This window comes from Callithrix jacchus, chromosome 16 (assembly GCF_049354715.1).
Source record: "Callithrix jacchus isolate 240 chromosome 16, calJac240_pri, whole genome shotgun sequence".
Classification (NCBI taxonomy): Eukaryota; Metazoa; Chordata; class Mammalia; order Primates; family Cebidae; genus Callithrix; species Callithrix jacchus.
In genome coordinates this window covers 47,966,839-47,991,353 of record NC_133517.1, presented here as the reverse complement: position 1 = coordinate 47,991,353, position 24,515 = coordinate 47,966,839, and the positions used below count along the sequence as shown (strand labels likewise).

The window sequence follows — 24,515 nt, the reverse complement described above, 5'->3', positions numbered from 1 at the left end:
TCCTATTTGTTTAATTCAACTTTTGCACCTTATAGGAGTATTTTATAGTTTTTGTCACACAGGTTTGGGGTATTTCTTTTCATGCTTATGCCAAGTTAATAATTTTTTTTCTGTATTTTCGTTTAGCAGTTTTAGTTTTGTTTTGTTTTCTTTTCTTTTGTTTGCTGCATGAGATTTCTTTTGATTCCATTAAATTTTCTAACTGATTTCATTTACCTGTATAAAGACTATTTATTATTACATATTGACCAATTATTTGTTGTATTTTTGCATTGCTCCTTAAGTTTTTCTTACATGTGATTGTATAATCTACAAATAAAGATAGTATTAACTCTTAAAAATTGTTGTCACTAAACGCTTTTGTTCTCTATTTTATTGGCTATTACTTGCAACGTAATGTGAAATAACAGCGAAGATAATAGGCATCCTTGTACAGATTATTTTATTAGAGAGTCTCAGCAACTTTACCATTTGGTAAGATACTTGCTCTTGTATTTGTAGAGTATCATGTTAAAGCAAAGTCCATCAAATTCTATTTATTTGAGTTTTTAAACATGAATTGGCATTATAGTCATTTCTATACCTAAGAAGATGCTAGTATTAATTTCTTACTACACGTTTTTGAATTGATAGGTTTCAATTTATAGTTTTCTAGTATTAAATATCCCTTTGATCCCCATAATAAATATCATTTTGTCATGTTTTTTCTCTTTCGATTTTTTTTTTTTTACTTTTCATTGTTTTGAATGTCTAACACTTAAATATTTGTGGGTACATGTGATATTTTGATACAAGCATTTAATGTGTAAAGATTATCATTCCAAGCAAGATTATTCCAATCAAGATAATTGGAATTTTTTTTTTTTTCTGACACAAGACATAAAAACTTTTAATGGAGGATGATAATGAAGGAGGACACAGCCCAGAGCCCTCCACACGCCCTCCCCCGTGCAGCCCAAGCCCTGTCCATGGAGACCGGCCAATCAGAAGGTGTTCTTGGTGCGGCCGGCCACCAGCCTAAGGACCTCCCCAGTCTTCTTCTGCCAGTTGGCGATGTCCTTGGACATGGCACACCACAGCTCCCCATGCCGAGGCTCTGCGCTCTCACAGTGCTTCCTCACCTCCTCCTGCTGCTCCTCAGTGCCATGCTGCAGCTCAAACTTGTAGAAGAAGGCCCAGGCGTCCCCCAGGTCCGAGTCGATCTTCACAGTGCGATGGAACCACTCCCTGGCCTTGGTGATCTTCCGCTCACTCCAAAACAGCTTGGCCACAGCCAGGAGCACGTGAGGGTCATGCTCACACTTCTTTAGGACATCCACGCTCTTGGTCTTCCTCTGGGGCCTCGCCTCCAGGAAGATGGCCTCAGACCACAGGATACCGGAGTTAGGGCACCCTGCAGCACCTTGGCCATGAGCGTGTTTGCAATGTTCTTCAGCTCCGCACGGTACTCCAGCCGCACTGACTCCAACCACAGTCCAGGGTTCTTTGGGTTCTTCAGACGACACTTTTCCAGAATGGCCCGTGCTCGAGTAAGCTGCCCAATCTTCTCCTCCAGCCTAGAGAGGAGCAGCCACAGGGCTGTGGAGTGGGGACACTTCTTCAACCCCTGGTTGTAAGCTTCCCGTGCCTTCTCCATCAGCTCCTTCTGCTCCTCGATCTGCCCCTTCATCATCCACAGCTTGGGGAAGTCCTCGTAGTGCCTCAGGGCCTCCTCACACATTTATCATTTCTTTATGTTTGGAATATTCTAATTCCACTCTTCTAGTTATTTAAAAATATACAATAAGTTATTGTTAACTATAGTCCCCATACTGTGCTACTAAATGCTTAATCTTTTTCCTTCTATCTAGTGGTATTTTTGTGCACACTAATCATTCCATCTTTACCCTCACTCCCCACTACCCTTCCAAGCTTCTGATAATAATTATTCTACTCTCTATCTCCTGAGTTTTAACAATTTAGCTTCCACATATGAGGGAGAACACATATCTGTCTTTACCTGGTTTATTTCACTAAACATAATGTCCTCTAGTTTCATTCATGTTGTTGCAAATGACAGAATTTTACTTTTTGTGGCTAATATTCCATTGTGTAGATATACCATATTTTTTATCCATTCATCCACTGATAGATACTTAGGTTGACTCTGTATCTAGGTATTGCAAAAAGTGTGGCAATAAACATGGAAGTGCAGATAGATCTTTGATATACTGACTTTCGTTCTTTGGGATATATGTCTAGCAGTAGGATTGCTGGATCATATGGTAGTTCTATTTATATGTTTTGAGAAACCTTCATATTGTTCTCCATAGTTGCTGTACTACTTTACATTCTCACCAACAGTGTACAATGATTCCTCTTTCCCTGCAGGCGTGCCAATGTCAGATATGGTCTGTCTTCTTGAAAAATAGCCACTTTAATTGGGATGAGATGTTATATCATTGTAGTTTTGATATGCATTTCCCTGATGGCTGGGGAGGTCAAGTATTCTTTTTCATATTCATTTTAGCCATTTGTATGTCTTATTTTGAAAAATGTCTAATCAGATATTTTCCCCATTTTTGCTATTGAGTTGTTTGAACTTTTTATATATTTTGGATATTAATCCCTTGTCAAATATGTAATTTTCAAGTATTTTCCTCATATACTTATAAATAAATTTAATCAAAGAAGTGACAGATTTCTGCAAGGAATACCATAATACATGGATAAAATAAATTTAAGAGGACACAATAAAATGAAAAGATATTCCATGTTCATAGATTAGAAAAGTCAATACTATCCAAAGCAATCTTTCAAATATCAAATACATTCTTCACAGAAATAGAAAAAAAAATCTTAAAATGTGTATAGAACCACAAAAGACCTGGAATAGCTAAAGCAATGCTAAACAAAAAGAACAGAGCTGGAGGCATCACATTGTCTCAATTCAAATTATATCACAAAGCTATAACAGCTATAGTAACTGAAACAGCATGGTACTGGTAGAAAAACAGCCATAAAAACCAGTGAAACAGGGCAAAGACCCCAGAAGTAAGTCCATGCATTTACGGTCAACTCAATTTTGGCAAAGTCATCAAGAATATACGTTGGGAAAAGGACAGGCTGTTAAATGGTACTGGGAAAATTGACATTCACATGCAGAAGAATGAAACTAGCACTCTATCTTTTGTCACGTGCAAAAATCAACTCAAAATGAATTAAAGAAAAATTTAGGGGCCAGGCGCGATGGCTCACGCCTGTAATCTCAGCACTTTGGGAGGCCGAGGCAGGTGGATCACTAGGTCAAGAGATCGAGACCATCCTGGTCAACATGGTGAAACCCCGTCTCTACTAAAAACACAAAAATTTAGCTGGGCATGGTGGCACATGCCTGTAATCCTGGCTACTCAGGAGGCTGAGGCAGGAGAATTGTCTGAACCCAGGAGGCAGAGATTGCGGTGAGCGGAGATCGCGCCATTGCACTCCAGCCTGGGTAACAAGAGCAAAACTCTGTCTCAAAAAAAAAAAAAAAAGAAAGAAATAAAAAAGAAAAATTTAGGACCTGAAACTCTAAAACTCCTAGAAGAAAACATTGGAGAAGAACTCCAGGACATTAGACTGGGCAAAAATTTCCTAAGTAGGAAGTAGGACCTCAAATGTCCTGGCAACCAAAACAAAAATAGACAAAAGTGATCACATCAAGCTTAAAAGCTTCTGGAGAGCAAGGGAAGTACTCAACAAAGTGATGAGACAACCCACAGAATGGTTTATTATTTTTAAATGTGATGATAGATTTTGTTTGCTAATATTTCACTTAGTAGTTTTTGAATTAAATGTAAATAAGATTGGTCTGTTATAAAATTTTCTTATTTTTCTGCCAAGTCTGGCAAAATTTTTATTAAATTTTAGAAAATCCACATTTATCTGTTAGCCTACACAAGTTATCTGAAGAACGATTTTTTGCCTCCATCAGTCAGACCTGAAACATTTCTCTTTTTTATTTTATTTATTTTTATTTTATTTATTTATTTATTTATTTTTAAAGACGGGGTTTCACTATGTTGGTCAGGCTGGTCTTGAACTCCCAACCTCAGGTGATCTGCCTACCTTGGCCTCCAAAGTGCTTGGATTACAGGCATTAGCCACCATACCCGGCTGACATTTCTCAATGGAGAAGTGAAAAACCTCCTCCTCTGAGGTGAAGAAAGAAGCCAATGTCCAGACCCTGCTTTCAGGAGTCCTGATTTTGGATGACTACAAAACTCATTTCAAACTCTAGAGAATATTGGTATTTTACATTTCAGGAAATGTAAATAAGAATACATTGTGATAAAAATTTTCCTTGGAAAAACAAGTTATATGAGAGATGCAGCTTCATGAACTCACTGAAATAGTCACTCCTTGTGACCTAAAATCTTCAGCTCTGGCGAGATTAAATACTCAATATGCAATACACTTGAATGACATTATTACAATCTCCCATTTCAAAAATGCCTTCACAGTGTTAAGATTGTCTTTCAACTGTTAGCATTGATGAAAGTATAAAAAATTATCCACTATAAAATTGTTTCTGCATTTTTATTGAAAGTCATAGTTGAAAATATTGAGCAATACCCCGGCCCATTAAAAGAAAGGTATTGTACAGTTAATGTAAGGTCAGAAAGAATGCATCTTTTAAAGACATTAAATATGATATTTGCTTCCTAGAAAATCCAGCCTGAAAGATATGTGAGATAAGCAAGTTTTGAATAAAACAAAACAAACAGACCAGGGATTCATGAAGAACTAAAGAGAATTACGAAACTTAAGAGACCTGTTTGACAAGCAGCACCCGGCTGCAACAACTTCTTTTCTTAATAGGGTTCCACAGTACAAAGTTATAATTAGCAATTACCATTAACCTTAACCCTAACCAAACTGAATTTAAGTTGCTAGGCACATCTTAGGCACTCAGCAAACTGTTATCTTTATCTTTACTGCCAATTATACCTCCATATTCCAGTTGATTTTTCATTGGGCAGCATTTTTGCTCATGCAGACAGCATACGTATAACTCACAGCCACAGTCCTTGAATGACCAGACTATTTCCAGTCACAGACTAGAAAGGTTCACATTTGTGGATACCTAGTGACCTGTATGAAGAATTTTAATCAAAAATTTATAATTTGTCTACATTCTAGTGTTTTAAGAGAACAATTTCTTGATTGTTCTATTTCTGCTGAGTTTAAGAAAAATAACAGGTAATCATGATTTCTCTTCCTTAGACCTACCATACTACACTTTTGCTCACTTGAAAATGGACACTGCTGTACTACTAAAATAGTTTCGTCTTTTTAAGTGCCAGGGTAAACTCTGGCTGATCTAAATTTTCAAGCATTGCACATGCCAGAATTCCAGTGAAAAACAATCTCAGAAGGGAGTTTTTCCATTCACCCCAAAAATCCACAGGCTTGAGTTGACTTGTCTTGTATGCTTAAGGAAACCACAAGTGGTGTCATACTGCTGAGAACTAAAATATTTCCTGCTATTCTTAACACAATTTAAATCCGTCTTCTGGCTGCCCTGCAGTTGTCTTTGTCTGTTAAACAAGATGCCAAATGGCTCCTTTATGTCCCAGGTTACCTATTAGGGCTGTGTATTTGCTTTGGGGATGGAAAGCAGCTTAACCTAAAGAATAACATAATTATTATTCTTTCCTAACTTTGGTTGAGAATGCCACATTTATTTCATTTAAAAAACATATCATTAAGAATAAATGAGATTTAGTAAGGAAGATTTTATTACAAATGCCACAGAGAACATTCCCCCATAGAAAATAAACTAGTGACTACAATTGCCTTAAAGGATATACTATTCTGAGGATATGGGACAAAATGATATGTCTCTGTGGTAATTATTTTGATTTCAATTATGATTGAATTGACTCTGTCACATTGCTCTGAAATTGTCATAGACTAAATATTCTGCATGTTTTATGGATTACAAAATTTGACTATAAGAAGAGTCATCTACTAAGTGTTACTGGACAAACTATGTTGTATATTATACTTTTTTGTCCATAAAACTGCACAGATAAAATTAGTCTAAAATGAAATATCAAAGACAACCTTAAGAGAATAAGTGTGTTACAAATGGATAATTTAGACAGTCAGGAAGCAGGTCAATGTGTGCTAAAAGGTCTTCTTTGCACCTGTTCCTCATAGCAGCTTTGGATGTCGAATGCTTGTATCCGCTTTTATATAAGAGGATACTCAGTTGTAAAGAAAGTAGTTCATGCCAAGGCAACTCGCCACAACAGAGGGACTCCGCCACAGGGCGTAGCCCGTGGCAGCAGGGTGGAGACGGCAGCAGGGCGGAGACCACAGCAGCAGGGCAGAGCCTGCAGCAACAGGGCAGACCTCACACCAGCAGGGTGGAGCCTCGGCAGAAAAATAGTGACTAGACTGCCTCCTAGCTGGGCAGGACAGTGCAACGGACACATAAAGAAGACCCCAACCCCCCAAGACAGAGCATCTGAGAAAAAAGGGTTTTTTTTTTATGAGTTCTGCAATTAAATGTAGCAGCCTAACAGCCCTGAATGAACAACAGAGCTCACAGATCAGCACTTGAGCTCCTATAAAGTACAGATTGTCTCTTCAAGCAGCTCCCTGACCCCTCTATATCCAGAAGACTGACATTTCGCAGGCATCATTCTGGGACAAAGATAGCAGAAAAAGAAACGGGTAGCATCCCTCACTGTTCCGCAGCCACTAAAGGTGCACCCCAGACAAGCAGGGCCTGAAGTGGACCTCAGCAGTCGTACAGTGGAGGGGCTAGACTGGTAGAAGGAAAACCAAGTAACAGAAAGACTTCATCATCAACAATCTGGGTGTCCACTCAGAGACCCAATCGAAAAGTCAGCAACTACTCAGATGACAGGTGGATAAACCCACAAAGATGGGAAGAAACCAGCGCAAAAAGGAGGAAAACACCCAAAACCAAAACACTGTGACTCCTACAAAGGACCAAAACTCCTCATCAGCAAGGGAACAAAGCTGGATGGAGAATGACTGCGACGAAATGACGGAATTAGACTTCAGAAGGTGGATAATGAGAAACTTTTGTGAGCTAAAAGAACATGTTTTAAATCAATGCAAAGAAACTAAGGACCTTGAAAAAAGATTCAAGGAAATGATAACAAGAATGGATAACTTAGAGAGGAATATGAATGAATTGAAGGAGCTGAAAAACACAATACAAGAACTTCGTGAAGCATGCACAAGTTTCAACAGCCCAATTGACCAAGCAGAAGAAAGAATATGAGAAGTAAAAGATCAACTCAATGAAATAAAATGAGAAACCAAGATTAGAGAAAAAAGAGCAAAAAGGAATGAACAAAGTCTCCAAGAAATGGGGGACTATATGAAGAGACCTAACCTACATTTGATAGGTGTACCAGAAGGGGACGAAGAGAATGAATCCAAGCTGGAAAATACTCTTCAGGATATTATCCAGGAAAATTTCCCCCACCTAGCAAGGCAGGCCAATATTCAAGTCCAGGAAATACTGAGAACACCACAAAAAAATTCCGCAAGAAGAGCAACCCCAAGGCACATAATCGTCATATTCACCAGGGTTGAAATAAAGGAGAAAATACTAACGGCAGCCAGAGAGAAAGGTCGGGTAACCCACAAAGGGAAGTCCATCAGACTCACAGCAGATCTCTTGACAGAAACTCTACAAGCCAGAAGAGAGTGGGGGCCAATATTCAACATCCTTAAAGAAAAGAACTTTCAACCCAGAATTTCATATCCAGCCAAACTGAGCTTCAGAAGTGAAGGAAAAACAAAATCCTTTGTGAACAAGCAAGTACTCAGAGATTTTGTCACCACCAGGCCTGCTTTACAAGAGCTCCTGAAAGAAGCACTACACATAGAAAGGAAAAACCAGTACCAGCCATTCGAAAATCATCCTAAATGCTAAAGAGCATCAACATAATGAAGAATCTACATCAACTAATGGGCAAAACAGCCAGCTAGCATCAAAATGGCAGTATCAAATTCACACATAACAATATTAACCCTAAATGTAACTGGACTAAATGCACCAATCAAAAGACACAGACTGGCAAATTGGATAAAAAACCAAAACCCATCAGTGTGCTGTATCCAGGAAACTCATCTCAGATGGAAGGATACACAAAGGCTCAAAATAAAGGGATGGAGGAAGATTTACCAAGCAAATAGAGAGCAAAATAAAGCTGGAGTTGCAATTCTCATCTCTGATAAAATAGACTTTAAAGCAACAAAGATCAAAAGAGACAAAGAAGGCCATTCCATAATGGTAAAAGGATCAATACAACAAGAAGAGCTAACGATCCTAAACATATATGGAACCAATACAGGAGCACTCAGATATATAAGGCAAGTTCTTAATGACTTACAAAGAGACTTAGACTCCCACACAATAATAGTGGGAGACTTTAACACTCCACTGTCGATAATAGACAGATCAACCAGACAGAAAATCAACAAGGATATCCAGGGCTTGAACTCAGACCTGGAACAAGCAAACCTGATAGACATTTACAGAACTCTCCACTCCATTCCTTCTAAAACTATTCCAAATAATCCAAAAAGAGGGAATCCTTCCCAAATCATTTCATGAGACCAACATCATCCTGATACCAAAACCCGGCAGAGACCCAACAAGAAAAGAAAACTTCAGGCCAATATCCATGATGAACATAGATGCAAAAATCTTCAATAAAATATTGGCAAGCCTATTGCAACAGCAAATCAAAAAAACGTATCCATCATGATCAAGTAGGATTCATCCCAGTGATGCAAGTCTGGTTCTACATACGCAAGTCTATAAACGTAATTCACCACATAAACAGAACCAAAAACAAAAACCACATGATTATCTCAATTGACACAGAGAAGGCATTCGACAAAATTCAACAGCCCTTTATGCTAAAAACCCTCAATAAACTCGGTATCGACGGAATGTATCGCAAAGTAATAAAAGCTATTTATGACAAACCAACAGCCAATATCAAACTCAATGGGAAAAAACTGGAAGCATTCCCTTTGAAATCCAGCACTAGACAAGGATGCCCTCTTTCACCACTCCTATTCAATATAGTACTGGAAGTTCTAGCCAGAGCAATCAGGCAAGAAAAAGAAATAAAGGGTATTCAAATAGGCAAGTTGGAAGCCAAATTATCTCTATTTGCAGACGACATGATAGTATACCTAGAAGACCCCATCATCTCATCCCAAAAACTCCTGAAACTGATAAGCAACTTCAGCGAAGTCTCAGGATATAAAATCAATGTGCAAAAATCAGAAGCATTTGTCTACACCAATAACAGACTTCAAGAAAGCCAAATCAAGAACAAACTGCCATTCACAATTGCTACAAAAAGAAAAAATACCTAGGAATACAACTCACAAGGAACGTAAGGGACCTCTTCAAGAAAAACTACAAACCACTGCTCAACGAAATAAGAGAGGACACAAACAGATGGAGAAACATTCCATGTTCATGGTTAGAAAGAATTAATATCGTGAAAATGGCTATATTGCCCAAAGTAATTTACAGAATCAATGCTATCCCCATCAAGCTACCATTGACTTTCTTCACAGAACTGGAAAAAACCACCATGAACTTCATATGGACCGAAAAGAGAGCCTGCATAGCCAAGTCAATTCTAAGCAAAAAGATCACAGTGGGGTCATCACACTACCGGATTTCAAACTATACTACAAGGCTACAGTAATCAAAACAGCATGGTACTGGTACCAAAACAGAGATATAGACCAATGGAACAAAACAGAGGCACCGGAGGCAACACAACATATCTACAACCATACAATCTTTGATAAACCTGACAAAAACAAGCAATGGGGAAAGGATTCCCTGTTCAACAAATGGTGCTGGGAAAACTGGCTAGCCATCTGTAGAAAGCAGAAACTGGACCCCTTCCTGACACCTTACACCAAAATTAACTCCAGATGGATTAAAGACTTAAACATAAGACCCGGCACCATAAAAACCCTAGAAGGAAATCTAGGCAAAACTATCCAGGACATAGGAGTAGGCAAGGACTTCATGAACAAAACACCAAAAGCATTGGCAACAAAAGCCAAAATAGACAAATGGGACCTAATGAAACTCCACAGCTTCTGCACAGCAAAAGAAACAGTCACTAGAGTGAATCAGCAACCAACAGAATGGGAAAAAATTTTTGCAGTTTACCCATCTGACAAAGGGCTGATTTCCAGAATTTACAAAGAACTCAAACAGATTTACAGGAAGAAAACAAACAAGCCCATTCAAAAATGGGCAAAGGATATGAACAGACACTTTACAAAAGAAGATATATGAGGCCAACAATCATATGAAAAAATGCTCATCATCACTGGTCATTAGAGAGATGCAAATCAAAACCACATTGAGATACCATCTCATGCCAGTTAGAATGGCGATCATTAAAAAATCTGGAGACAACAGATGCTGGAGAGGATGTGGAGAAAAAGGAACACTTTTACACTGTTGGTGGGAGTGTAAATTAGTTCAACCATTGTGGAAGACAGTGTGGCGATTCCTCAAGGACCTAGAAATAGAAATTCCATTTGACCCAGCAATCCCATTATTTGGTATATATCCAAAGGACTATAAATCATTCTACTATAAGGACACATGCACACGAATGTTCATTGCAGCACTGTTTACAATAGCAAATACCTGGAACCAACCCAAATGCCCATTGATGATAGACTGGATTGGGAAATTGTGGCACATATACACCATGGAATATTATGCAGCAATCAGAAATGATGAGTTTGTGTCGTTTGTAGGGACATGGATGAATCTGGAGAACATCATTCTCAGCAAACTGACACAAGAACAGAAAATGAAATACTGCATATTCTCACTCACAGGCGGGTGATAAAAATGAGAACACATGGACACAGGGAGAGGAGTACTAAACACTGGGGTCTATTGGGGGGGAAAGGGGAGGGCCAGTGGGGGGCGGAGCTGGGGAGGGATAGGCTGGGGAGAAATGCCAAATGTGGGTGAAGGGGAGAAAGGAAGCAAAACACACTGCCATGTGTGTACCTATGCAACTGTCTTGCATGTTCTGCACATGTACCCCAAAACCTAAAATGCAATAAAAAATTAAAAAGAAAAAAAAAATAATAAAAAATAAATAAATAAATAAATAAATAAAAGTAGTTCATTTGTCCAAAGCTATCAACTATGAATGATCTATCACACATTCAAATTCCCCCATGAAAGGCCTATTGCATATGCAAATATAATTTTCCATGCTTCATAGAAAGGAATTAAACAGGTACCTTTACTCTTTGGTATAATGGCTGTATATGCATCAGGTTTATATTTAGAAGCTACTGTTATGATTATCTCTTCAACTCAGTTGTAACTCCATGTCTCCAAAACAGGTGCTGGTCCTGTAACAAAGGACAAGGAGGACCCTTAAATATGCTACAATAAAAGAATAATTTTCGCAGTAGGGTACTATTATGAAATCCAATTTGTAGTCTCTCTCTAATTCATAAAGAATTCAGATATTTGTAGTAGACATGCTTTGCTTTAACAATCTAAAGCATACTTAGAGCCTTTTACTTCTCACTGTCAGTCTGTGTTTATTTCTTTTTGCATTTGTATATACACTCATCTTCCAAATTATAAGTTCCTTTGAGGGCAACTATTGTAATATTGAATTCGGTTTTCCTTCTGCTGCAAAAACCATATCTTAACATACTCTTTGGAATACATATGTTACAGCTACATTTTTATTGTGATGTATATAGGTGTATATATACATCCAGATACGTATATGTTTAATATTTATTGTTCTAATTTTATTAAATAAGACTATAATAGAAGCCCTTTTTAAAGAAGCTAATAGGATTTAATTATTTTAATTCCTGTTACTTCAAAAGTTCCAATATTCAGCTTTATATATGCTTCGTTGGCTATAACATGTGGACTGAAGTAAGAAAACTTTTCCCTAATTTTGATGTCGTCTCTGGTCTCTGGCCAATTTGTGACTACATGTTTATTTTTAAGACCTGACAGAGGAAGACTGAACATTTTTGTTTGTGTAAATGAGAATCTAAAATGATCCTTGGCCTGTATTCCCCACTAATGAGTAATTAACCCAGAAGGAGATCGAATTCTATGGGTGAAGCTATTTCTGCCTAAAGAGTTAGAGAGGGGACATGGTTGGAGAAAATAGAGCATAAGTATACACTATAATATTAAAAACAGTTAATATAACATGAACAGAAAGTAGATATGGTTAACATTTTCTGCATATTTTGAGGTAGTCTTGAATTTGTAGCATGATCAATGAAGCGTAGTGACAAACTTTGAGAGAGATATTGAAAGCCAATATTCATTCACAAGTGGAATGATAAATGATGCAGCATTATGAATGAAGACATTGCCAGATTTTTAAAATTGTATTTCAGAAGCATAGTGGGAGCAAGATCTTTTTCCTGTCAATACAAACATTTTTTGAGGAGGAATGGCATTGTAGTAACAGCTACCTTTTTATTGTGATGGGAAGTATGACTTTAATCAAGCATGACACATTTGATTATAAAGAACATGAAGACATTGTTCTGTAACATAAACAGGAAGAAATGGGGGACTGAATACCGTAAAGGATATTGATGTGCAATAACTGTGTATTATACATACAAATGAGTGTCCCTTCACTACCTATTATTCTAAATCTAAATAAATAAATCTCTACTACATGGGCCCATAAAATTTGTTATACACTTTAAAAGAAATCAATTGTTTATATGGACCTCATTTTGAGAAAGATAGAGGGAGCAACAAGAACTAGATTAATCCTCATATTTTGTACATAATGACAAAAATATACTATTTTTATCTAAGAAAATTATAGATAAAATAAAATGTAAAGAGATACACAATTGAATGCAATCTGGCATTATCAACCTTATCACACTATCCTCTCTTAAAAGGTATACTCTGTTCTCTTTTCCTTTCCATGGCAACATCACCCTCATTTTTTTGTTGCTTTCTCTTGCTTTGGCTTTTAAGTGTCAAACCTTTCAGACTCACTCAATTCTTCTGATATCTTTCATAATTAAAATTCCCAAAAGTATCCTCACAGCTATGCTTATGGCATGTATGATTAAAAGTGTGGAAAACTCCAGGAGGAAGGAAAAGCTCTACATTTTTCATGTCATTCAAAAGATACTGTCTCCTGATTTTCTTCCATGTGTTACAAAAAAGAAATTCTGAAAATATTATTAGGATTGTTATGTTTCCATTTTTAACACAGAACTTTGACTGTGTACCAAGCTATTTTCCGCTCTACAAATATTACTGCTGATTACAATGTTTTGTAAAGATTCAGATTAACTTGCTTTTCTCAGAAACTTCTGAATTATTCCAGAAACAATTTTATACATAGGCTCAGCTATCCCTGTTTTCAGAGATAGGAATGGCGTTCTTACCACACATTTCTATCAAGTAGAACTTTTAAAATATACAATCAAAATGCTTAACAGATTCGAAAGTTGATTTTCAAAATAATTTTGCCACAAGGGAAAAAAATAAATAAACACAGATGGAAGTTAGTTATGCTTTCTAGTTCAGTAGATTGGTACTAACCACAGGCAGAAATTGGAGAAGGTCAGAAGGGAGATTCTGGGGGGAATTGTGATGCATTCAATTTTTGCTATATTTTCTTTAGGATTATGAAAAGATATTTTAGAGAAAATATCCTACAGATTATCAGAAATGGGAATGCCTAGAGTTCTGTTATCTTGGCACTGACAATTAATTGTATATTCATGAAAAACACTATTTTCAAGATCTAGAAAATAATAACACTATGAACTCTGGTTACATTATTACAATATAAACAGATAATTCCTAAATATATTAATTTTAAATAACAAAAATATAATAAAATGAACATTAATACTCATAAGTGTAGAGTAAGATTATCCCTTCTCCATGAGCAGTTGTCAAACATGTATTGTTTTCTTTATTTAAAAGAAAATTCAAGTTAACTTTTGACAAAACATTGTGAAGTTATTAAATATTTCTACAGTGGTTTACTTACGTCCTAGAATGTGATGCAGTTTAAATGGAACCAACTAACCATCAATAACTATAACTATTTTATTAAAAGACATTTTGCAGGTGTTTTCTTTTTGTGTAGTTCTCATATTACTGCAGTTTCCTCTAGCTAATTCCTAATGAAAAGCCACTAGAGGGTGACCAAGCATCATTTCATTTTCTTCTCTTGCTCTGGTTACTAAAATTATTTAGGTTATATTAACATTATATATATGTGTGTGTGTGTGTGTGTGTCTTAATATAAATTATTTCATCAATATCCTTGAAGATTTTTCATTACTACACTTGTTTGAACAAAAACGAATTTAATACCAATTAGTCACAAGAAGTTTAAATGTTTCTAACTCTCTCATTTCACTTAGTCTTAAATAAAGGATCTGCAATCCTCTTAACATTTAAATAAAGGTCAAATGAGAATTATGAACTTTTTACTCCACAGGAAGTGTATTACTTAGAATTCACAAGAGAAACAGAACCAAAGGATAAACATTTTGGAAGAGATTTATTATAAGAAATTGGCTCATGGTAACTCATATATTAATGGAGGCAATTATAGAGGCTGAGCAGTTCAACAATCTGCCCTCTGCAACCTGGAGATCCAGGAGAGCTGGTGGTATAATTCAGTCCAAGTCCAAAGTCCTGAGAACCAGGAATGCCAGTCCCAAGGCTGGTGAATATAGATGTTTCAGCTCAAACAATTGGGCAGAAGGGAAAAGTGGTGAATTCCTCTTTCTGTTGCTTTTTTTTTTTTTTAATTCTCTTCAGGTACTCAGCGGAGTAAAGTGTGCCCAGGCTTACTGAGGAGTACCATCTGCTTTACTGTGTCCACCTACTCAATGCTAATCTTATTTGGAAACGATCTCACAGACCAAAAATAATGTTTAATCTGGACACCCCTTGGCAAAGTCGAATTGAAACATAAAATTAATCATTGCAAGAAGTAAATTTTTACCCCCTTTGGACTATATATTATATAAATTAACCACAATTTTGAAAATAAATCTATACTTCTGAAAACGATGTCTTAGCATTTCTTAGCCTTTGAAAAATTACTTTTCAAAGTAATTTTTGAACGATAACATAAAAGTAATTATAATAAGCAGCAGGTATATTTTGAGAAAATCAACCAATTTCTTGGCATACAATTAAATTTTTTTTTCTAATTTTTCCTGAAGTTTATCTTGAGAAGTCGTACTAAAATATATATTAATAATTACAAATAAAAATTATCATAGTATTATTTCATAGTACAATTATAATATAGATTCAAAAGGAAGTAGTTTTAATCCTGAGGGTCTGAGTATATTAAGACACTTGAGAAAATACAAATTATTGATTGACATTTCTAGAACAATGATCCACTATACAATAAATATTTTATTTTAAAAAATTGAATATTTATTATTTAAATCAATATCAAAGAAGTAGTTAAAAAGAGTATTTACCTGTCAATTCTCCCAGTTTTTAAACCAAGAAGCACGCTATTATTAATAAGCAAATTAGTATTTTCTTATTTTTCACACAGTGTGATCTGGAGTTGAATAGCTGAGCTCTGTTTAATTCTGAGCTCCGTCATTTGCTAATTATGTGACCTTGAGTAAACTAGTTAACCTCTTTAAGCCACCGCTATCTCATCCCTAAAATTGGGAGAATAAAGTTCCTATCTCAGGGGACTGGTTGGTGGATTAGCCGAGATAATGTGTATGATGCATTATGCAGCATATCTGGCACAGAACTCCTACTCAATAAATGTAAATTAATTATATGATGAGCTTTGAATCATGATGAGAAGGTTAGGCAAAAAACATCATCTTCATAGTACTTCTAGCATTGGTTTGAAGATTAGTTACTGCTATAACTATTCCTTCCTCTCTTGCTTTCAAATTCTCCTTCTCAAATCACCCATTTAAGGATTTTAGATACTTAATTTAATACATATTTATGAAATCATATATAATAATTGTAATGCTTATAAACCCTTCCTTAGGGCCTGGTACTATGCTAGATTCAATGAGGGACTGAAACAAATATAAAATTATAAAAGGTGAGAGGAGAGTGAGCTGGAGTAGTCAAGGGAAGGGGAAAGGAGAGAAATGAAGGGCGCATGAGAGAGACTGAAAAGGGAGGGGAGGGGAGGGGAGGGGAACTAAGTTTCCTCAATCAGGCAATGCAAAGAGGCCTTAAGATTATAACCATGTTCAACATATGATAGCACTACCTACCATAGCACTCTATATTATATTTAGTCACCTGCTTAATGCCTGTGTTCACTAAGGGACCTGAGGTTTATTAAGGTAAGTTTCCTCACTATTCCTTACTTTTGCATCCTTGGTCTCTAACCTGACTCCTGACACTTGGAAATAATACAAAAATATTTATTAAACTAATAAATAAAAACTATCTTACCTCCTGCAGGTGATATTTTAAAATAAATTTTATTTTTAGCATAGTTCAAATTTGTAAAACATTTGGGAAGATAGTACAGAATGTTTCCATATGGCCCCCATTGTTTCCCCTATTACTAACATCTTGCATTAATGTGGTACCTTTGTTACAATTAATGAACCAACATCAATACATTATTTTTAGCTAAAATCTAAACTTTTTTTTTAGTTTTCTTTTTTTTTTTTTTTTTTAACCTAATGTCCCTAATGTCCTTTCTCTGTTGCAGAATTTCATCCAGGAAACCACATTCCATTTAGTCACTGTGTCTTTTTTTAGCTCTCTTTCATGTGACAGTTTCTCAGACTTTCCTTGTTTTTGACAACCATGAAATTTTGAGAAATATGGGTTGGATATTTTACAGAATGTCTCTCAATTTGTTTGACTTTTTCTTGATAAATATTTTGATGATTGGTCCTGGGTTATGGATTATGCATCTGGGGAAAGAATACCACAAAGGTAAAGTGCCGTTTCCATCACGTCATATTAAAGGTATCCATGACTGATCACTGGTGTTGTTGACCTTATCACTAACCTTGGCTAAGGTAGTGTTTATTAAGTTTCCCCACTTTAAAATTACATTTGTTCTGGAACTCGTCGGCTACAATGACCCTTCTGCCTCAGTCTCCCCAAGTTCTGGGATTATAGGTGTGAGCCACTGTGCCCAGCCAAATTACCCTTTTTGTCAAGTGATATATGGTCAGATCCAGTTTATGTTGATTTTTCATTTCACTACTCAAGAAAAACCTTAGTTCTTTCACTTCTATGTTGTCTGGAGCACTCTAACATAAACCTCTTCATAGCTGTAGGATGATTAAAATCAATGAAGAGAAATAAAATTAGACTTGTGACCAAGGCCTTCACCATCACTGTCTTTAGACTACAGTTGCTTATCTTAGATTTTGAAAAACTGGTAAATCCTACCCAGTCATTCACTTAAACTTTGTATCAGGTGTGATAATTGACGGTGGCAAAAAAAAAAAAAAAAAAAAAAAAAAAAGAGAGAGAGAAAGTAGGAGGAGGAGAACATGAGAAGTAAAGGAATAGAAACTAAAGGAGAGACCCTATAACTGAAAGAGTATCAGAGACATGTAATTTTCAGGGTATAGGAGCTGAACTGTGACACCCAAACTATGTCCTAAACCTTGGAACCCTATGAGTATTATCTTATTTGGAAAAATAATCTATACAGATGTAATAAGAGTCTTGCAATAAGATAATTGTCCTGGGTTATCTACCTGGGCCCTAAATACAATGTTAAATGTCCTTTTAAGAGACACCCAAGGGGAGACACAAGAAGAGAAAGCCATGGAAAGAGAGAGGCAGAGATTGGAGCAACGCAAAAATGGAATCTCCCCAGTCCGCTCTGAGGGAGCATGACCCTGCAGAATTATAGACTTTTGTCTTCCAGAACTGTGAGAAAATAAATTTCTGTTGTTTTAAGCCACCAAGTTTATGGTTATTTTAAATGGCCCCTTAAAAAATTAGTACAGGAGGACTTCTTTACAAATCATCCCAGTTATCAATAAAGAATACATAAATGATTATACCTAAAAACTGGAAGGTTTATGTAAGAAATGTGTGTGCTGAGTAATACAAAGTTTTGCAGTGGAATAGGATGGCCCAATTAAAGTATCAGTGAGCCTTTAGTTTTTCAACTTGCTCCTAGATTTTCTTTGGTTTTATTTTTATGTTCATTGTCATGGACATTATTATTGGTGCTACAGAACAGATGAAACTGAGTTAAGTTTATCAATTTAAGAAATTGATTTATTTTCCTTTTTTTCTTTCACTGTTTCAGCATATTTCTGAAAAATATCATTTCCTGGACCCCTTCTCCCAAAAAGGTAGAGGTGGCGGTATGTGTGCTTTTGGATGAACTTCTGAATCTGGGCTTATCACTACTGCATATTGAAAATATACACTGATCAGTGCTAAATTATTTTATATCAAGAAAAAGTAGAAATTGGAGTTTGTAAGACTCTAATAATAGTAAATTATTATGCATGAGGCATTTTGTTCACTGTATTCATGTACTGTTTGACTATTCTTCACAGCACCCTTATTAGGGGCTATTGCTGTGTCTTATTTGTAGATGGGGAAATTAAAACCAATGAACTTCTTAAAAGCCATACAGCTGAGAGGTGGTAGGATTACGATTCTAACGTGATCTGTCATTGTCCAGAAACACATCATTTAATCAAAATTGCCTTTATAAGCAGATAATCACTTTATCTTAACTGTTTGGCACAGAGTCAATATTTAACTAATAGTTTTTGAGATTAACTTTATATTGCCTGATGGGGCAATAAATGTGGCCAGGAAGAGGTATGCCTTCAAGAACATGTCTTTCTTTGAGGAAAAAACTATCCAAAGCTATCCCTCCAAAAGAGGCTGCAGAATACTCCTGGGATCACAAAATGTTGATGTTTTCAGATAAAATGTATCCTAGATTGAGTGTAAAACTCTTGTTTTAAGAATGAAGAAACTGAAGGCAAAGATGTTTATTGACTTACTCAGAGATTATATGATTAGTGATAAAACCTAGGCTAGAAGTACCGGCATTCAAAAGGACTAATGTTATTAATGTTGAATCTCTTGGCATATATACTTTAAAATAGTCAAGTCCAAACTACTATGGAAGAAACTTTATATTTATAAGAAACTTTTTACTAAAAATGTTTGTAACAATATTTGAATTACAATGGAAAAGCATATGCAGCAAGAGACTCCAGATGTGACCATTAAAGGGAAGAATTTTCTCTAGTAGAAGTAATTTGCATGCCTTTGCCTCGTTATTAGTTCTATAACAACCATTTCAAAATGCACACTTACTTCCAACATTTTGTAAAAGTTTCAACCAACTAGGTCTGTTAGGCTGCCTGAAAAAACAATAAGTTCATCTTTGACCTAGTCTCTGCCCGCTTCTAGCTTTCTACCTATTCTAATTAATAAAGTAAGTAAGCCAAATTAAGAAATCAAACTGGTATTCTGTTTTGCCATCATAATTTTTTTTTAATTTATATGCAATACAACTATTTGTTTTTTGATATACAGTTCTTTAAGTTTCAGTACATGCATAAATTCATGTCACCACCATAATAATCAAGATACAGAACATTTCCATTATTACAAAATACTTCCTTGTAATCATCTCTTTATAGTCATACTCTTTGTCCTCTGCCACCCTTACTTCCCTAGCAACCACTGATCTAGTCTCTGTCTCTGTAGACTTGTGTTTTTTGTCACATAAATGAAATAACAGAGAAGGAAACCTTTTGAGACTGGCTTCTTTCTCTCTGCATAATGCCTTTGAGATTTGTTCATGTTGTTGAGTGTATAATTTTATTATTTTATTTTATTTTAGATTGCTGACTAGTTTTTCACTGTATGGATGTGCCACAGATTATCTGTTCAACTAATGGAGGTTGTTAGAGTTGTTTCCAGTTTTGGGCAATTATGAATGAAACTGCTGTAAACATTAAACATAAGTCTTCATTTATCTAGGATAAGTACTTAGGAGTAGAATTACTTGGTCAAACAGTTAAGTGTATATTCAACATTACAAGAGACCTCTAAACTATTTTCCTGAGTAGCTGTCACAATTTGCATTTTTACCAATCCTCAGTACTGTCAATATATTTTTATTTTAGCCATTCTAAGAAGTGTATAATGGTGTGAAGTGATATCTCTTTGTGGTTTTAGTTTGCCTTTGCCTTGTGTGCTATTCAGAAACATGTTATTTGATTTCCAACTCTGCCCAGGTATCAATATGTGTGTGTTGGGGAATTTTCCATACTTCTTTTAAAATGATTCTATTAATCCCCCTACACTATGTGTAGACAATTCATTGATGTTTTTCAATTATTTTAATTTGTTTTAACATTATGATTTATTTTGCTGAATTTTCTATGTGCCCTTGAAAATTATTTGCATTTCTTCTACTGTTGAGTGGAGTGTCCATAAAGGACAATTAGTTCCAGTTGATGTGTTAATTTTTTTAAACATTTTTGATAATTGCTTTGTCTACTTGTTCTAATTTTATCAATACATAATGTTTATATATTTGTTCTTTAAATTACCCAGAGAAAATATTTGAAATCCCCAACTCTAATTTTAATTTCTCCATTTCTCCTGTCAATTCTATCAGTATTTCCATCATGCATTTTTGAAGCTCTATTGTTTGATACATAATCTAATTGCTATGACTTCTTGGTGAATTGATGCTTTTAATCATTATGTAACGTCACTCAATCTCTCACAAATTTTCTTGCTGTGAAGTCTATCTGTTGTTGATATAGTCCTCAAAGTTTCTTAAGATTTGCACTTTTGCGGTTTATATTTATCTACCTTTTTGCTTTTAAACTATAAATCATTACATTTAAAGTGAATTTCTGGCCAGTTGCAGTGGCTCACACCTGTAATCCCAGCCCTTTGGGAGGCCAGAGTGGGTGAATCACTTGAGGTCAGGATTTCAAGACCAGCCTAGCCAACATGGTGAAACCCGTCTCTACTAAAAGTACACAATTAGCTGGGTATGGTGGCGCAGGCCTGTAGTCCTAACTACTTGGGAGGCTGAGGCAGGAGAATTGCTTGAATCCAAGAGGCAAAGGTTGCAGTGAGCTGAGATCGTGCCATTGCACTCCAGCCTGGGCAACAAGAGCAAAACACTGTCTTAAAAAACACAGGAATTTCTTGTAAACAGCATATAGTTGCTTCTTTTTGTTGTAATTGATTTTATAGCCTGTCTTTTAAGTGATATATCAAAACTATTTATATTTAATGTAATTTTTGATAGATTTGGAGCGATGGCAAACATTTTACTATTTGTTTTATCTTGATATCTTCTGTGTTCTTGTTTCTGTTTCCTACCTACTTTGTTTGGATTGTTTGACAATTTTTTAGTAATACATTTAATTTTATTTACTGAGTTTTAGCTTTAGCTATTTGTATAGGTATTTAGTTGTTGTTCTAGGGATGTCAATGGATATACTTAGATTTTTAGATTCTACTTAGAATTAACATTTGATCACTTTTAGTGGAATGTAGCAATCTTACCAGCTTAGGAGTCCCTTTAGCTTCTCTGTTTTATGTTGTGATTTTCATTTATATTAAACCTACAAACATTGAAAACCCTGACATAAATTTTGTTCTTGTTATATATATTTTAAAGAAATTAAAAGAAGCAAATGCTGTATTATATTTACCCAGATATTTACCATATCTGTTGTCTTCCCTGCATTCCTGACTTTCCAACTTTCTTCTTTGGTATCATTTTACCTTTTGTCTAAAAAGCTTCATTTAACATTTCTTTTGGAGTAGGACTCTGGGCAACAAATTCTCTTAGTTTTTTCTTCATCTATTAGTTTTATTTTGTTGTTGAATAAGAATATTTTCACTGGTTGTGGGAATTTTGCGTTGCCAGTTGACTTCTTTCAGCACTTTAAAATTGTGTTTCTACCGCTTTATGGCTTCTATTGCTTCTGATGGAAACTTAGAGTTGTTTAAATCATATTTCCCCTGTATGTACTTCATCTTTTTATCTGGCTGCTTTCAAGATTCTTTCTTGGCCTGGTTTTCGGTAGTTTGATTATGATTTATTTTGGTTTTCGGTTCTACAATGTCCATTTAATACATTTTTATAGCTCCTTCTCTACTGAGACTTTCTGTTCAACAGTACTTTTTCTTATTTCTTCAAGCATAGTTGTAGTGGCTGCTTTAAAGACTTTGATATTTTTAACATCTGGGTCCTCACAGAGTTAGTGTCTATTGAGTGACTTCCCTTCAATTTCTTGAGATTTTTCACGTGTTTTATTTTAAGTAACATTGAATTTAGTCTTCCCATTCTATCATGCACTCCCTGTGACTGAGTCTGACTGCAGAACCAAGTGGCAAGAATACAGAGAGAAACAACAAAGTCAGTGAGGATCTCCGCACCTCTCCCATCTTCCAAACACAGATCTTTTGGTCAGAAAAAAATCCACAGCTTCAGAGGTTTAGTCATTTCCTGGCCTCTAGTACTGCCCTAGCACTGTGGGACTTCAAGACTGGAGCATGTCTGAGGGCAGAGATACAAGAGAAAGAAAAAACCCTACTCATTCTGTCACATGGAGGCCCCTCTTCGCACTCTCCAAAATAGATATAAAGTGTTTCTCTTAAAGTTCTTTTTTTGTCCATGCTGATATGCAGTTCTGAGATTTGGGCTGTATTTGAGTTCAGGCCAGGAAGTTACAACAGAGCAAAACAAAACAAACCACAAAAAAATCTTTGGCATATTGCTTCTATTTCACGTCATACCATTTTCCCTCAATCTCTCTGCTACTATTTGTTTGTTCCCAATTTTCAGAGAGCTGCTCTATAACCTTGCATTCAGTAAGTGAGACAAGATATGTCCTAACTTCATCTTATCCAAAACTAGGTCATCACAATGTTTTAAATCTGAAGAAAGCTACTTGTTAAGAAACACAGTAATGTACGGTATATCAACTTTTGTGAATAAATGTATGACATTTAACAATATTCTGTATAGGCTAACAATTTATCAGTTACCACATTAGGAGATTATGAATTGAGTTGCCTAGCAATTAAAATGTCTATAAATAAATCTGTGAGATAACAAAGAACAAAAAAGTAGTTTAATCACGAGCTCATAATTCCAGTTAATATTTGTTAACACCTTACTGTGTAAGTACTTAATCTGAACTTCCACAATTAATCTTCATAATAACCCTATGAATTAACTACTATTTTTCACATCTTTCAAGTGTGGAATAGGTGACTCAGAGGAATTCAGTCCATTTTTCAAAAAAATGAAGGGTACAGATCCAGGTTTGTTGGACACTAGTGCAAGTGTGGGTTGCCAAACTTTTTCTTAGAACCATATTGTGAATATTTTAGGCATTGACGGCCATGCAATCTCTGTTGTAAATACTCAACTTTGTCATTGCAGTGCAAAAGCAGCCATTTATAAATGAATGGGGGTGACGGTGTTCCAATAGCATCTTATTTATTAAAACAGGCAGCTGTTCTATGGGTTGTAGTTTGCCAAACTCTGTACCAGAGACCAAAGGTCTAGCCACCACTCCCTACTTTTTGTTTCCATGCAAATCATCTTTTTTCTCTTCCAGCCCTATGAAATTGACCTTGCTTTCCATTGTTATAAGTGCCGAGAGTCAGTTATGATTATATTATTTTATCAGAAATACCTGTACTTATTAGAATTTAAATATTTGTTTATTTTAAATAATATTGACAAGTAAAAATTGTATATATTTATAGTGTACAGCAGATGTTTTAAAATATGTATACATTGTAGAATGAGTAAATCAAGCTATTTAACATATACCTTGCCTCCCATTCTTAACCTTTTTTTTTTTTGCAGTAAGAACATTTAAAATCTACTCTCAGCAATTTTCAAATATACAATATATTGTTATTAACTGTAGTCACTATGATATATAATAGCTCTCTTAGACTTATTCCTTCTAATTTAAATGTCGTCCCTTGACCAATATCTTGCTATTTCCCCTCTGGCTCTCAGTCTATTGTAACCACGATTTTACTATTTCATAGAGTTCAACATGTTTACATTTCACATATGTGAAATCATTAGGTATTTGTGTTTCTGTGCCTGGCTTATTTCACTCAACATAAAGTCCTCCTGATTCATCCATTTTGTCACAAATGACAGAATTTCCTGTTTTTTAAAGCTTAATTGTATGTCATTGTGTATATATGCCACATTTTAACATTTTAAAAATTCATTCATCTGTGGGTGGACCATTTGGGTTGTTTCTGTTTCTTGGCTATTTTGAATATTGCTCCAGTGAACATGGGGATGCAAATATCTCTTTGACATATCTATTTCATATTCTCTGGGTAATATGGTAGTAGTAGTTCTATTTTTAATTTTTTGAGGGATCTCCATACTATTTTTTTATGTGGGTGTACT

At 35.5% G+C, this 24,515-nt stretch overlaps 1 protein-coding gene across 1 annotated transcript in view; it reads right to left on the bottom strand.

Annotated features, from left to right (window-relative positions):
* Nucleotides 1–697: 697 nt before the first annotated feature.
* Nucleotides 698–24,515, bottom strand: part of LOC128929869 (uncharacterized) — a 39,805-nt gene continuing 15,987 nt past the window's right edge. The window contains exons 2-3 of the mRNA XM_078352755.1: nt 11,329–11,442; nt 698–1,761 (exon numbers count right to left, since the gene is read on the bottom strand). Coding sequence (XP_078208881.1) covers nt 1,307–1,720 — 414 coding nt within the window. The 5' untranslated portion in view covers nt 1,721–1,761; nt 11,329–11,442 and the 3' untranslated portion in view covers nt 698–1,306. The remainder of the gene's footprint in view (nt 1,762–11,328; nt 11,443–24,515) is intronic.